At 42.4% G+C, this 17,317-nt stretch overlaps 1 protein-coding gene across 1 annotated transcript; it reads right to left on the bottom strand.

Annotated features, from left to right (window-relative positions):
- Window positions 1-705: 705 nt before the first annotated feature.
- Window positions 706-17,296, bottom strand: lhcgr (luteinizing hormone/choriogonadotropin receptor). Its single transcript, XM_061228074.1, is given in 11 exon segments — window positions 706-2,893; window positions 3,443-3,511; window positions 4,156-4,323; window positions 4,530-4,604; window positions 4,707-4,775; window positions 6,272-6,349; window positions 6,647-6,721; window positions 7,154-7,228; window positions 8,467-8,541; window positions 10,026-10,097; window positions 16,878-17,296. Coding segments are annotated over 11 exon segments (2,133 nt in total). The 5' UTR covers window positions 17,060-17,296; the 3' UTR covers window positions 706-1,698.
- Between the last annotated feature and the right edge of the window lie 21 nt (window positions 17,297-17,317).

The following is a 17,317-nucleotide window of genomic DNA, read 5'->3' as shown; positions in this document are numbered from 1 at the left end:
GTGGCGCTCTTTCTCATTTTTTCCTATTTTGGTGTATGAATAGCTTACGTAATTAAGACAAGGTTTTTGAAGATAATTGCAATCTTCAGATACATTTTTGGCAGCAACCCAACTGCTTATTTGATTGGTCATTTTCAATAAAATCATGCAATATGGGTAGTAGTTGTAGTGGCCTACAGAAAATAAATGAATCATTGGATTTACTTAAATATACTTTATTAGGAACACCTACTTATTCATGCGATTATCTAATCAGCCAATCGTGTTGCAGCAGTGCAATGCATAAAATCATGCAGATAGGGGTCAGGAGCTTCAGTTATCAGTTCATCAGTACAGGGAAGAAATGTTATCTTGGTGATCTGGATCATGGCATGATTGTTGGTGCCAGACGGGCTGGTTTGAGTATTTCTGTAACTGCTGATCTCCCAGGATTTTCACACACAACAGTCTCTAGAGTTTGCAGAGAATTGTGCGAAAAACTAAAAAACATCCAGTGAGCAGCAGTTCTGTGGGCAAAAACTTCTTGTTAATGAGAGAGGTCAGAGGAGAAGGACCAGGGTGGTTAAAGCTCACAGGAAGGTGACAGTAACACAAATAACCACACATTAGAAGAGTGGTATGCAGAAGAGCATCTCTTAACACACAACACATTAAACATCCAGGTGGATATGCTACAGCAGCAGAAGACCAGTAAGTCTAATAAATACCTAATCAAGTGCTTACTAAGTGTATATGGTGAGTGGTTGCATGGTAGGCTAAAAGTACTTCATCAGTTGAAGCCCCATATATGTATACTGTGAGCAACCACTGTCCATAATTTTTCTTATGTAATCATTTTTTTAGTGTAGTTTAAAATATGTATGGAAAAGCTCAAGTGCACACAGGTAACTGGCTTACTGTGAAATTTTAAATTATATTTCTCTTAAAGCTCTTCTTTCTTGCACATACATATATAGTTGTAACCAGCATAATTTACATGTAAAACCAACAATGTTTTTCATAAACTGTACAATATTTACATATTGATATCCTCCATCCATCCATCCATTATCTTAACCCGCTTATCCTGAACAGGGTTGCAGGGGGGCTGGAGCCTATCCCAGCATACATTGGGCGAAAGGCAGGAATACACCCTGGACAGGTCGCCAGTCCATCGCAGGGCACACACACCATTCACTCACACACACACTCATACTCATACTCATACTCATACTCATACTCATACCTATGGGCAATTTAGACTCTCCAATCAGCCTAACCTGCTTGTCTTTGGACTGTGGGAGGAAACCGGAGTACCCGGAGGAAACCCACGCAGACACGGGGAGAACATGCAAACTCCACACAGAGAGGCCCCGGCCGACAGGGATTCAAACCAAGGACCTCCTTGCTGTGAGGCGGCAGTGCTACCCACTGCACCATCCGTGCCGCCATATTGATATCCTAACAAGGATAATTCACTTGAAGAAAACCACTGAAGAAACCGAATGTGGCAGCAATGGGCAGCAATGCAGTCAGAGCAAAAACAAGGGCCAACAGCTCCTGAGCTGTTCCCATTTTTAAAAATAAATCTTACATTTGATATTCAGGAGAATATTTTACACCATTTCAATAAAGTGCAAGGAATAAAAACAAGGAAAATGAATGAACTACAGCGCAATACTGAAATAGAGAACAGATTGGTGAGGGAGGACAATCCAATCAGCATTCACCGCGGTTGTTAACCTTCCGGTCCTGCTGTGACATTTTGTACATTTTCAGCGCGGTGCGGGGGATCCCGTTATTCACCACAGAGCTGCTGCGCTTCCCCGCTTTGTTCTCTGAGGAGGACACCCCGATCCGACGCCCCCCCTCGCCGCACCCCAGCCTCCCCAGGAGAGTGCAGGCATCCCGGCGGAAGGCCCTGGTGAAGATGGCGTACAGGAAGGGGTTTGCGCAGGAGTTGACGGGGAAGAAGAGCACCAGGAGGATCTTGGAGCTGGTGACGGTGATGAGCGGCGCCCCGAAGGCCGCTGAGATGGCGAAGAAAGAGATGGGCGCCATGCAGACGAAGTCGGTGAACACCAGCACCGCCATGCGCTTGGCCATCCGCGCATCGGAACTCCTGCTGCCGGCAAACTCGGGATTCCTCACCGCCCGGTAGATGCCCACATAGCAGGCGGAGACGACGCAGAACGCCGCCACGTTGAGGAGCAGGAGGAGGATGACGAAGGCCTGGGCGGAGGGCGCGTCGATGTCTGCGGGCAGGCACACGCTCACCTTGCCGTAGCTGCTGACGCCCAGCAGGGGGAGCAGCGCCACGGCCAGGCAGAGCAGCCAGCCGGCCGACATGATGCCCCCCGCGCGGGGCAGGCCCAGCCTGCGCTCCTGCCGCAGGCCGTTGGTGATGGTGTGCCAGCGCTCCAGCGTGACCGCCGTCAGGGTGTAGACGGACAGCTCCCCGCCGAACACGGACAGGAAGCCCGCCGCGCCGCAGCCGGGCCCCGTCTGCCAGCCGATGGCGTGCCGGCTGTAGTCCCCGCGCGTCCACAGGTCCACGGCGGCGATCATGAGGAGGTAGACTCCGATGCACAGGTCGGCGAAGGCCAGGTGGCACATGAGGAAGCGCGGCACGGTCAGTTTCCTCCGGCTGGTGGACAGCACCACCAGCACGCTCAGGTTGCCCGCGATGGCCAGCACGTTGATGAACCAGATGGCCACCCGCAGGAAGCCGAAGCCAACAATGTCCTCACAGGGGTTGAAGGCGTCCGCCTCGGGCGTGCACCTGAGGACCCTCCTGGAGCGGCACAGATCAAACTCTGGGTAATGGAGGTCTATGTTCCCGTAGATCTCCGGCCTCTGGCCTGTGGACCCGGATACCAGGTCCAACTGTGAGTCCGCACTGAGAGTCAGGATCCTAAGAACACCAAAACATCAGATCCTCACACATAGAGAACTATCCAAATGAGAAAATGTCAGACTGCTGGGAAGCTGTGAAAGTCAGTCAACCCAGACCCACAAATTCAAGAGGAATTATTAAATCGGGAATCAGTCTGCCAGTCTTGTACTAAATCAATGGCCTGCAGGTGTTTTGATAGAGGATGGAGCAGCAGAATTAATGAGATTCATTATAATTACAAACATCTAACAGTGAGTCACTCGCTCCATCACTGTGCATTTACTGTTGTTTTAGTATATCCTGTCACCTTACAGATGGAGACCATCGTGGTACCCTTCTGAACACATACACACACACAGGCACAGGCACACACACACACACACACAGGCACACAGGCACACACATGCACACATACACACACAAAATCTCACAGACCTCCCACAGGTGATGAGGATTAGGTTAGGATCAGACAGTCCCCTCTCATGTATCGCAGATATACAGATGAGAGGGGACAGTCTGGTTTGCCGTGTCCAGCACCTGGAATTCATCTGGTAGAAATATGCCCACCTTTCTAACAGACTGACATCCTTGCAGAATGCTGATCCGTTACTCCACCCAGTAAAGACAGTTGCCTCTCTAAGAGAAAAAATAAAAAAGGAAAGAGCATAATCAAAGTTTTTATTCAGTAACAAAAAATGGTTTGCAGACAGCCATCGGCTGCCATTTTTTTAAACAATTTTTATTTCTTAAGAAATAACTCAGTCCTTCAGTCTGTGTCTGTCTGTGTCTATCACATCCATGGCTGTAGTCTATTATAATAGTCTTTAAATGCATTTTCTCCATGTAGATTCAAGAATAAAGATTCACAATGAACATACGACATAATACCCTCCTGTCATTCACACTGTGGGTGTGTGTTTTATTTTTTATTTTCTCAGTGTAGAATGAAATGGAGGAGTTGCCTCTCTCCCTGGCAATGCTAACTCCACTTATGCCTGACCTCACTGGACTGCCTGATATGGCCAGCTTTGGTATGGTCAGGAGTAGGTTTCAGAGCATGGGACATGTAATGATTCTGCTACAAAGGCCAGGAGAGAGCCACTGTGTGAATTCACCACCTGTGTGAATGACTGGCACGTGTGGAATAGTCTGATAACTCAAATGGCCAGCCATGACTCATCTGTTCCATCCCCACCTCACCTGCATCTGCCCCACCTCACCTGCATCTGCCCCACCTTACCTGCATCTGCCCCACCTCACCTGCATCTTCCCCACCTCACCTGAGGGAGCAGCAGTGGCTGGGGTAGGTGAGCTGTGCCTCCTGCAGGCTCTCCAGGCCTGTCAGTGAGGGGAGGTTCTTCAGGGCGTACGCCCCTCAAGCCACCAGCACCAGCACTGCGTCCAGGCCCTGCGACGGCAGGGCCTCCACTGCTGTGGAGGAAACATCCCTGCAACACAACACAAACGCTGCTTCTCACACCTGAGTAGCACAGACCTGCTCAGTCTATACACATTTCAGAGCAGTACGGCTCAGTACACCTTAGTCATGAGGAGGGCACAAGCCGGACTCAAACAGCCAATGGAGTGCATGGCTACAGAAACAGCCACCAATGAATGTAAAGCTAAATTCAGTTGAAAGATTGGTTACACTCACAGTGTACTTGGTCCAAAAGCACCTTTAAAGGCATCGCTGTGAATTGTTTTCAGCTTTTTGTTGTTTTTTAAAACCCTGAGAAAATAAAGAGGAAATTAATTCAAGAACAAGGTGAAAGTTATAATTTCATATTCCACTCAAACTGCAATTTCAAAGAAGCCAAAAATGTAAAAATACAGCTTATTGATCCTTGTTCCATTGAAGGCGTGATCCTGTACTTCTCTGAATCCATTGTTATAAAGGTTCCTAAAAATGAAAAAGCAAAACAAAATTAAGTCTTTCATTAACTTATGTTCTTATGATTAACTTATATCAGAGTAATGGCAAGAGCAAAGTATGGGGGAGAGAAGGAACTGTGCGAGATCCAAAGCATACTACCGCATCTGTGAAACACAGTGGTGCGGGTGTTATGGCCTGGGCATATATGGCTGTAAGGTACTGCTCACTTATTTTCATTGATGATATAACTGCTGATGGTAGTAGCAAAATAAATTCTGAAGAGTATTGACACATCCTATCTGCTCACGTTCAAACGAATGCGTCAAAAGTCATTGGATGGCAGTTAATTATACAGCAAGACAGTGATCCCAAGCATACTGCTAAAGCAACAAAGGAGTTTTAGTTCAAAGCTAAAAATGTCAATCACCCAATCTGAACCCAATTGAGCATGCCTTTCATATGCTGAAGAGAAAACTTAAGGGGACAAGTCCCCGGAATACGCAAGAGATAAAAATGGCTGCAATACAGGCCTGGCAGAACATGTGTCCCAAACATTATGGTGCCCTGAAATGGGGGGAGGACTATGTATAAACACTGCTGTAATTTCTACATGGTGACACCAAAATGTATGAGAATGTATACAAATCTGACAGTGTACACTTTAACCATATGTGATTTATTTATTACGAATCTTCAGTTGTGGAGTACAGAGGTAAATAAATTATGGGTCTTTTTTCCAAACATTATGGAGGGCACTGTAAATACAAAGTGTGATATATAGAGAGATATAATTCAATCTGATACATGTACTTCATCCAGAATGGTGACTTGAACAAGCCACTCTTCATTATGATAAGATTATATATTTTCTGAGATCTCAGTTGGTAGCCTCTGTAGCTGCTCTTTTGGGAAAAACAACACAGTAATTTACAGTGACTGCGCCAGGAGTACTTTAAGATTAGTCATAATGAATTGGTTCAATTCAGAAATTTGCTTATCTGACTGAAGGCTTTATTTTATTGTAATTCTATACAGTGAGCAACCCAATACAGTTCCCAATAGAGAATGTTCCAGAATCCATCTTGTGAATTTGTGCTCATCTGGTAAGCAAATATCAGATTATTTCTGTAACCTGAAATGTGGCTGACAGGGTTCTTGTTGGTGGGACTGTTTTGGCTGCTGGTGATGATGGTGATAGGCAGCCTGTAGCGTAGTGGTTAAGGTACATGACTGGGAACCCGCAAGGTCGCTGGTTTGCTCCCCGGTGTAGCCACAATAAGATCCGCACAGCCGTTGGGCCCTTAACCCTGCATTGCTCCAGGGGAGGATTGTCTCCTGCTTAGTCTAAAATCAACTGTAAGTCGCTGTGCATAAGAACATCTGCCAAATTAGTGTAATGTAATGTAATGATATCCCGTATCTAAAGCTTATCATATTTGCTGTCTCACACAGAATAGCACCAGCAGTGGTCTTCTGAATGTAAACCCCATAAGAGAAGCAGGCAGGAGAAGGTCTATACTCACATGTCGGTATTGTCCTTCGTCATCCCAACGAAGGCGTTTGATGGAATTAACTGAAGATTTAGATTATCGCAGATGTCACTGAAAGGGAAGAATGAGAGATCATGGCTGTCGCCCCTCACTCATCTCCCATGGCTAAAGAATCAGATTCTATTGGTATTCTGCTGAGTGAGGGCCTTGCTTTAATGCTTTTAGGAATTTGTGTGTGACAAGACCCTTTAATTACCTGTAGTTTATGTCATTTCAGCCATTTAACAATTAAAATGGTTTCAGACACTAAATGGCCTAGAGTAGGATTTTATGGCACTCATTCAGTATTTATACCACCTCTGCTGCCATTTGTGACTTAACAGGTGCGTTGAAGTCCAGGAAACTTACAGGATGAAATTAGACTGCAGTGAAGAAATGGCTGACAGATCAGGAAACTGGATGATTCCAGTGTTGGAGATACTCCTTTTGAGGAAAATAACAAAACAGTGGGCTTAATACTCTATTGGGGATTTGAATCCTTGCAGAGCAGATAATGATGGGGACAATGGGGAGAAAGCAGAATGCCAGATGCACAAACACAAGGAATTTTAATGGCCATTACAGTCTCAATGCTAATTAAAGCCAACCAAGCGCTGTAAATCAAGCAGGTGGAAAATTGAATGAAATTGTAATTAAATTCCAATAATGTGGTCATATAGAGTCAACCCAAATAACAATATCAGCAATTCTACAATTGGATACGGGAGCACAGATGCTGTTTACCTAAAGCTGTTTAAATGAAATACTTTGAACATATGGTCAGTCTTTCACTCTAAATGTTTGCTTTAACCCATTAAGTTGGCTCTTCACAAATACGTGAGTAAAGCACGTCTCTTGGTGTGGAGAAGATCTCACAGGTATTGTAGCTTTGGGAGGTTGCTGAATGCCTGTCGACTGATGTGTGCCAGCCGCTTGGTGTTCCGGATCAAACTGTCAAAAAGAACATAAGAAGAGCAAATTTAGGCCATATCTGGCTTGTCATTTGCTGGCTGTCTGGATCCTATCTAGTACCTAGTGAACTGAGCATCCCAGGTCTGTCAGGACTATATGACAAAACTGTTCCACACATTGACAACTTGGTATAAGAGAAAAATCATCAAAGTCAGAAGTCATTAAGTGTCTTATGTCTTTCCTTGTAACTTTGACATTTCATACCTAATACCAATTTAGTTCGCTTACTTAGTAAAGTTTAGTAAAGTATATTCAGTAAAGGGAATCGCATCAAGTGCTATTTATGTCCTTAATTGATGGCTCACAGAAGGCCCGTTTCTGTATCCTGGGAAAATGTTATTTGTATTATTTTCCATTGCCTCATTTTTCTCTCTTATATGGAATGCCCTTTTGCAGCTGTCGGGCAATCCCATCCCTGCGGATTAGAATGTGCATCCTTCAAAAGATGCATCCAGTCAGCAGTGGCCTCTGTTTACTGTGCAATGCCTTTGCTGACCATAGACTGCATGAGCTGACTATAGACTGCATGAGCTGACCATAGACTGCATGACTTGCCATAGCTATTGGGGTAGAGCTGGTGGGGAGATTGCAGTTGCCCAACTGGCCAGAGCGGGCGTTAACAGTCTATGAGACAGGGGGCACGTTGCCTGACCAGTGTCATTCATTGCCAGTTACATTTTGTTCTGCATTTTATTGCTGGGGAAAATGTTTGCATGAGAAGAGCATTCTCTGGATATGCTGGTGTTCCAGGTTCACACCCAGGGATTTTATTCTAGTTTTTTTTTCATACCCCACTAGCTTTTTGGAATTGCAGAGTTTTTGGAGGGTTCATACTTGCTCTATTTTACCTATTTCCTGTGTCTGTATAGTGTCTTTGGGACAGAGGCTCTGTATAAAGCACTGTACAAATTTTATTTTATTTAATCCCCCAATTTCATCCAAGAATGTTTTTTGAAGCCTTTTTTCATGAATCCAGGTGTCAGGGCAGATAGTTCCAGTACAAGGTGTTGTAGTACCTGTAAACACCCAGCATAGACTCTCTCAACCAGTCAGATTTGGGTTCATGTTCACAGTGCACCTAACATATATGTCAGTTGGTACCCAATTTTTAAAAATCTGAATGAATAGAAAATGGAAAAAGTACCACAGACATGATGGGAGATAAGAACGGCTTGTTATGGTCATCTACAATATGTTCCAGGTGAAGAAACACTCACATTTCAGAGAGATTCAGGAGGCTGTCAAATGCCCTGGTTTCTATCATCTCCAGGGAGACACTCTGTGTGATTTCGCTGAAAAATACACAGTGCAAGAAAGTCACGACACAGGGCCCCAAAATCATTTGTAACCCCCAGTTGTAAGTCACATCTGTCTTGAAATGGATACCAGGTTCTGTTCGCAGTCACACAGTAGTGGCAAGGCTACATTTCATCAACCCAACTGTTGCACTCCTTCATGTAAAATGGCACCAAACCTACAAACTTGCTAACTTTTTTTATACAACCTCTTGAATTGGGGGCATTACATATATCCACTCATGGAAATGGAAGTTCTCTGAGAAAAGTGCTTTCTCAATTACCATCAGATTTTAAATGCCTCTCCATCTGTACTGTACAAAGGTTGTTTTGCTTAAAAGCTTCTGTTTTCTGTGCAAGGTCATCTACTCATTTCAAAGTAGGCAGTGAGTCCATTAATCTGTCCTCAGCAATGCTGTGTAATAAGTACAGTAACTGGCCTGCCACAGGCAGCTACAATGTGTTAAGTGCTGTGTATTGAGTGCTCTTACTCTCCTCTCGTCATTGGAAATCAAGCATGTACCCAACAATTAATTTTGCTGCCCTCCATCTGAGTGCCCCTGACCATGCATAATCACACCAGCCAATCCTTTTGTGAAACCGCATTTTACAAAGCACTGCTACCTAAAGGAGCTTTTCGGGTCTGATCTTCTGACAAAAGAAAACAACTGGCCTTCAGTGAGCTGGGATTTGGTGCAGCATATTTGGTAAGTGAGGATCAATACAATGTAAACAATGTAATGTCAAGTGCTTTGATGGCAGTAAGGGATACAACTTTTTTTATACCAAAGCGAAACATCAAAGCGCAATCGAATTTCAATGTCATTATGGTTCCAAGCTGCTAGACCTCTATCAGGATTGTTCGGATTATTATTATTATTCATTATTCTTCAGCCGTAAAAGTATCTAGATCTCAGAAACTAGGTTTAGAGCTAGCCCATTTGGTAGATAGCTTGCAAATGTCACCAAATACTCAGTAAAAAAAAAAAAAACATTGACATTGACCACATGATGGCACTATAACATGACGTTTTATATTTTGGCCTGTATCCCACAAGCCAAAATGCCTAGAAACATTCACTTTTTTGGCAGATTCCTTAAGTCATTCAAACGCCAATGCAAGCATCGTTTACAATTTTCCACCATTTTGGAGTTTTCACAATTTTGCAATTATTCACCTCTTTTTTGAAAAGGCCAAAAGGCCATTTTTGGGACTCTGACTCTTTAATGGCTGAAGATGAAAAGTTATTCCAATTGAGTCCCACTGAGATATGAATTCATATGAATTCTCAATTTATCTGAAGAGCAGTACTAAGGATAGAGCCAGGCCAGATGCTCTGGATATGCCCAGCCCTGCGTGGGTGGTACTGCATGAGACATCAGTTTACATGAACTCCAGTACTGAACCTTCCTCTTGTCTGATATCTGCGACAAACAGACTCACAAATTCAAGCGCCTCATTGGATGAGCAGCATACTCACATGCTCACGACCCCGCCCAGTCCCTCAAAGGCATGTCTGGCGATGCACTTCAGAGACAGATGAGTGAGTACCCTGGGAAATAAAGCCAACAGGACAGGAAGGTTTACACAGCCCCCTCTACCCACACCCCCTATTGTCCCCTGGCTTCAATTTCAGTAAATTAAATTCAATCTTAATGAATTCTCTGAAAGAGAGGAGAGGAAAGCGCATCTATAAACCACTGTAGGCCTTTCTAATCTGACAATTCTCTTTGAACAACTGGGCAAAATCTTGGAAAGCCACAGAGCATGTCTGTGCAACAAATGTTTCAATACCACGCTTGGCAACACGGCTCTATAAAATGGTGTAATAAAGTACACAGCAAATGGGCTCAGAAATTTAATAGAGGAATGAAAGGACTGTGCACGTATCTTAATTAAGTCCAAGATACATCTATATCCCAGATGTAACCACTGCCTCTTGTTGATTATCTAATAAGCCAATTGTGTGGCAGCAGTGTAATGCATACAGTCATGCAGATACGGGTTAAAAGCTTCAGTTAATGTTCACATCAACCACCAGAATGGGGAACAAATTTGTGACTGTGACCATGGCATGATTGTTGGTGAGACAGGGTGGTTTGAGTATCTCAGAAACTGCTGATCTGGGATTTTCACACACAACATTCTCTAGAGTTTGCAAAAAATGGTGCGAAGAAACATCCAGTGAGCAGCAGTTCTGCAGGCAGAAATTCCTTATTAATGAGAGAGGTCAGAGGAAAAGAGCCAGACTGGTCAAAGCTGACAGGAAGGTGACAGTAACGCAAATAACCACACATTACAACAGTGGCATGCAGAAGAGCATCTCTGAACACATCAAACCTCCCAAGTGGAAAGGCTACAGCAGCAGAAGATGTAATAAGTCTAAAAATAGTCAAATAAATACCTATTAAAGTGCTCACTCAGTGTATATAAAGACATATTCAAATGCTTCTCAGAACTGATGCATTTATAGCACTATTAGATAGCTATAAGTCACAACCTTTGTCAGGGAGGTTTGTGTGGTAGTTGTTCATGAAATCCACACCAGTGGCACTGTTACAACCTTAGTCACCGGGGAGGTACATGAGGTATGTGTTCTGTGCATGAGGTGTTCTGTGCATGGGGCACATTAGTTAGAACATCAATTGTAATTGAGTTGGAGCTTTGGCACAACATCTAATTCTTTGTACTGGTAATTTCTACAGTGCTTAACACCTTAGATGGGGCTCCATCTATAGTTTGACATGTCAGGTGACATTTTACAGCTCTTGAGCAGTCTGACAGTGAATAAAATAAATCTGTTCTTAAATAATTGAATAGGGATTCTGTTATCATATTTTCCACTGTATTTTTAATAGAAAGCTTTATGATGAAGAGGAAGTGAGTGATAGAGAGAAGGAGAGAGAAAGAGAGAGAATGGGAAATGGAAATAGGGATGGCTATATCATCCAGTTCATAAGTTTGCCCATGCTGTTTGTTTGGGTAGATGAGTAAAGTCTGCTGACAGAATGATTTGACCAATATGGCCATTCGAATGTCACCTAATCTATTCTGCAACTCGGATTAGTGACTGCATTAAATAGGGAATTATTTTGCCAAGAAGCCCATTGCAGCTAAAGATTAGTTAAATTTGCTGTCTTTTCACAAAACTACTTGTTGTCATTCAAAGATAAATAATACAGAAAATAAGAACACCCTATATACAGTGGTGTGAAAAAGTGTTTGCCCCCTTCCTGATTTCTTATTTTTTTCCATGTTGTCACACTTAAATGTTTCAGATCATCAAACAAATTTAAATATTTGTCAAAGACAACACAAGTAAATACAAAGTGCAGTTTTTAAATGAAGTTTTTTATTATTAAGGGAGAAAAAAAATCCAAACCTACATGGCCCTGTGTGAAAAAGTGATTGCCCCCCCCCTGTTAAAACATAACTTAACTGTGGTTTATCAAACCTGAGTTCAATTTCTCTAGCCACACCCAGGCCTGATTACTGCCATACCTGTTCTCAATCAAGAAATCACTTAAATAGGACCTGCCTGACAAAGTGAAGTAGACCAAATGATCCTCAAAAGCTAGACATCATGCCGAGATCTAAAGAAATTCAGGAACAAATGAGAAAGAAAGTAATTGAGATCTATCAGTCTGGAAAAGGTTATAAAGCTATTTCTAAAGCTTTGGGACTCCAGCGAACCACAGTGAGAGCCATTATCCACAAATGGCGATAACATGGAACAATGGTGAACCTTCCCAGGAGTGCCCGGCCAACCAAAACTACCCCAAGAACGCAACGACGACTCATCCAAGAGGTCACAAAAGACCCCACAACAACATCCAAAGAACTGCAGGCCTCACTTGCCTCAGTTAAGGTCAGTGTTCATGACTCCACCATAAGGAAGAGGCTGGGCAAAAATGGCCTGCATGGCAGAGTTCCAAGACAAAAACCACTGCTGAGCAAAAAGAACATTAAGGCTCGTCTCAATTTTGCCAGAAAACATCTTGATGATCCCCAAGACTTTTGGGAAAATACTCTGTGGTCTGACGAGACAAAAGTTGAACTTTTTGGAAGGTGTGTGTCCCATTACATCTGGCGTAAAAGTAACACCGCATTTCAGAAAAAGAACATCATACCAACAGTAAAATATGGTGGTGGTAGTGTGATGGTTTGCTTTGCTGCTTCAGGACCTGGAAGACTTGCTGTGATAAATGGAACCATGAATTCTGCTGTCTACCAAAAAATCCTGAAGGAGAATGTCCGGCCATCTGTTTGTGACCTCAAGCTGAAACGAACATGGGTTCTGCAGCAGGACAATGATCCAAAAGACACCAGCAAGTCCACCTCTGAATGGCTGAAGAAAAACAAAATGAAGACTTTGGAGTGGTCTAGTCAAAGTCCTGACCTGAATCCTATTGAGATGCTGTGGCATGACCTTAAAAAGGCGGTTCATGCTCGAAAACCCTCCAATGTGGCTGAATTACAACAATTCTGCAAAGATGAGTGGGCCAAAATTCCTCCACAGCGCTGTAAGAGACTCAATCGCAACACTTGATTGCAGTTGTTGCTGCTAAGGGTGGCCCAACCAGTTATTAGGTTTAGGGGGCAATCACTTTTTCACACAGGGCCATGGATTTTTTTTCTCCCTTAATAATAAAAACCTTCATTTAAAAACTGCATTTTGTGTTTACTTGTGTTGTCTTTCACTAATATTTAAATTTGTTTGATGATCTGAAACATTTAAGTGTGACAAACATGCAAAAAAATAAGAAATCAGGAAGAGGGCAAACACTTTTTCACACCACTGTATAAATATATCCACATTGTCAAAAATAAAATGAAAAGACACATGAATGGAAATTGAGGACGAGAATGGAACCAAATTTGTATGAATCATTAATCTACTCTCTGAAGTAGACTGTGAGAAAAGGGAGAGAGGGAGGGGCCAAGCTAATCAAACCCTCACAGCATTTCAAGCCTTGACACAATGGCTGGGCATATCTTCCTGAAACAGGTTAACTCTCTGGCTCTCTGGCCATTATCTGTTGCAGTAAAAACATTATATATATATACATACAGTACTGTGCAAAGGTTTTAGGCAGGTGTGAAAAAATGCTGTAAAGTCAGAATACTTTCAAAAATAGAAATGTTAATAGTTTATTTTTATCAATTAACAAAATGCTAAGTGAGTGAACAGAAGAAAAATCTAAATCAAATCAATATTTGGTGTGACCACCCTTCAAACCAGCATAAATTCTTCTAGGTACACTTCAGGGATTGTGTGGGCATATAGTCAAGCTGAAGAACTGGGGTGCAGAAAAATGGCAGCAGGTTCTCTGGGCTGATGAGTCCAAATATTTGGCAAAATATTTCTCATATTTTTAAATATTTGGCTGTAGCAGAAGGCAGTTTGTTCGCTGAAGGGCTGGTGAGCGGTACAGTGAAGCATGGTGAAGGTTCCTTGCAAGTTTGGGGCTGTATTTCTTCAAATGGAGTTGGGGATTTGGTCAGAATTAATGGTCTCCTCAATGCTGAGAAGTACAGGCAGATACTTATCCATCATGCAATACCATCAGGGAGGCATCTGATTGGCCCCAAATTTATTCTGCAGCAGGACAATGACCCCAAACATACAGTCAATGTCATTAAGAACTATCTTCAGCGTAAAGAAGAACAAGGAGTCCTGGAAGTGATGGTATGGCCCCCACAGAGCCCTGATCTCAACATCAGTCTGTCTGGGATTACATGAAGAGACAGAAGCATTTGAGGCTGCCTAAATCCACAGAAGAACTGTGGCTAGTCCTCCAAGATATTTGAAACAACCTACGTGTCGGGTTCCTTCAAAAACTGGATACCGAGAAGAATTGATGCTGTTTTGAAGGCAAAGGGTGTTCACACCAAATATTGATTTGATTTAGATTTTTCTTCTGTTCATTAGCTTCTTCTATTTATGCACTTTGTTAATTGATAAAAATAAACTATGAAAATTTCTATTTTTGAAAGCATTCTTATTTTACAGCATTTTTTCACACCCGCCTAAAACTTTTGCACAGTACTGTATATATATTTTTAATGAATGTCTGTTATAGTGTAGGCTTCAGTGGAATATATGATTCTACTGAAAAAAATGGTTTACTGCAACAAGTCAAGACTAGACACTTGTATTATTAAAATAATTACAAGGACTAAGAAGCTCAGATAAGGCAATAGAGAAAGGCAGAATCTGTATGAATTGTTAAATCAAAAAGGATCTTTGTTCAGGCAACACATAAGCATGATGCAATCCAGATATGTCTTTAACTGAGGGGGGTTCTAGGGCATGGTGACTGGCTGTGTGAATTTTGCAAATAAAACAGCCTGAGTAATTGAGATTTAAATTTCTGGTTGCAGGTAGTGAGAGAAACCAAACAGTTATGGTGACATATGTCTGGTAGTATTGCAATTGCATTGTAGCATACAAGGTTTGACTGGCAGTGCAGTTGAAAGGAGCTGGCTGTGATGAATTGAGATCACACGCGCAGACAATAAGATCTCACCCACCACAGACAATGCCTCTGTCAGTTTAAAGGAAGTAATCAAATAGCATTTATTTGCTCTCTCTCTCAACCCCCATCCCCCACCCCCACACACGCACATACATACATAGACACACATTCTCCACAGGAATTAATTGAAGTGAAAATATGTTTTTTTAATGCCGTTTGTGTAATGAATGAAATGTTTCAAGTTGATCAAAATGAATTGATTATGCCAGCAAATTGAATATCATACATCCATCTATCCACTATCTAGCCACTTAATCCAGGGTTGTGGTGGCAACAGGGCAAGCAGAGCAGCCCAGACATCCCTCTCCCCAGCGCCTTCCTCCAACTCATCCCGCGGGATCCCAGGCCAGCTGCGACAGATATAACCCCTCCAACGTGTCCTAGGACAGGTCTCCTCCCCGGTGGAAGTGCCTGGAACACTTCCAAAGGGAGGCACCCCAGGGAGTATCAGCGGAGTATCAGCGGTTCTGCTCTTTGGAGCTCGCTGGTTCATCTTCTTCATGCGTGGAATAGCATTGAGCTTAGCCGCTAAAGTAACTAGAGAGAATACAGCCACAAGTGGCACTCCATTCATCCACATCAGCTTTGGATCTAAATTGAACAACATCTTTTCTTTTCATCCTCAGGCACATATTAAACACAATAAAAGGTCTAGTTTCTGTTTAATCGCATTGGTTGAAGGTTCCCTACATGTATCATCTTATTTCTTGTTTGTGCGTACATGTCCTAGCATGACTGATATATTGACTTATTAATTCAGTGACACTTTTGAATTTAATTGTGTTGAATTTTACTGACCACTATCCGGCCAGTAAAGCCTCAATACAGTCTTGGTTAATATTGGCCACCAGCAAATATTTCCCAGAAAGATAATTGTTTGACCATGGAGAAGTTTTTTAAATATAATTTTGCAGTAGACCTAAAATGTGTTTCCCCTCAACAGAACAAATCATTAAACAAATGGTTTAATATGGTGTGGGTCCTCTAGGCTTGCCAATAGTACATACAGGGTCATCCCATGCTAAAGTAGCAATTCCAAGCTCTCCCTTGCCATGATTTTGATTATCTTGCTTAATTGCAATTTGGTTCCAATGGCTGTGTTCTTTATGTTCTGACCAGCTGAAACTCTAGATTTCCTCTCACCCCAAACACTGGCAAAACAGTAAAACAAGTGGTGTTTTCTTCTCATTTTACAGCTACAAAATACCAAATACAAAAAACCGCTCAGGTTTTTAAAAGGCAGTGCTTTCTTTATGGTGCTGTTATTTTTTATTACCTATGATCTTTGTGAAGCAGCGCGCGCTTCTTGGCCAAGAATGCGCAAACCCAACTAAAACCAAATGTCAAAACCTCTCTGAAGTCTTTCAGCGAGCTAGACGTTATATTATGGTAGGGGATTGTGAAGTATGTATCAAATATATTCCAGGTAATGTACTCATCCTCCCGGTTAAAAGCGTAACACCGTTCAATTATTTATTTTTTTACATTTAACGCACACCATTTATTATTTATTATTATTAAGGTTTTGTGAGCAAAATTCATTCATTTTGACATAATTAGAAGAATACGTTCAATTACGCTGATTAATAAAGGAACTGTCAGCTACGCTTTCGATTTCAACGAGCACACAAACGACCCAATAGATTTATATCCCTACAAAAGCTATTTTATGTCCCATACATAGTTACTTTTATTATGACTTGTTTATTTACTATATGAACATATAAATATGAACACGATTTCTGAAACAGTTACCTAAACCAACTGATGATAAATGAGGCGTTATCACTTACAGTCGCCTGTATGAGTCTCTTTGAGCTACTGGAAGGGATAGTTCAGTCGCACGGTTGCATCTGATCGTCTTTGGAGAGCACACACAGATCCCTGGACATTGGAAATCTGAAGTGGTCAAAAAGCTCCACGTGAACATGACGGACAGGAAAAGAAGAAACGAGACGGAAAGACGCATGCCCATGTTCTGTTCTTATCCACAGAGTAGCAACTACTCTCTCTTGCCCATCCTGAACGTCTAAGTATGCGTCAGGCATAACCTGTTGCCTTCAAAGCCGGGGGAATGAGTGGACATTCAACCCTTTAGCATTTTTTTCCCCTGGAGGGTAACTCCTTTCTTCTGCAAAACTCAGTGAAGATTTGGAGAACAACTGAATCAGAATTTTGTTTTTAATTTCATTCCTATTACTCGAAGCCGAACGCTATCTATCGACTGAAAAAA

Source organism: Conger conger, chromosome 18 (genome assembly GCF_963514075.1).
Source record: "Conger conger chromosome 18, fConCon1.1, whole genome shotgun sequence".
Classification (NCBI taxonomy): domain Eukaryota; kingdom Metazoa; phylum Chordata; class Actinopteri; order Anguilliformes; family Congridae; genus Conger; species Conger conger.
The sequence above is the reverse complement of the archived record's forward strand: the minus strand, read 5'-3'. Positions and strand labels throughout refer to the sequence as shown.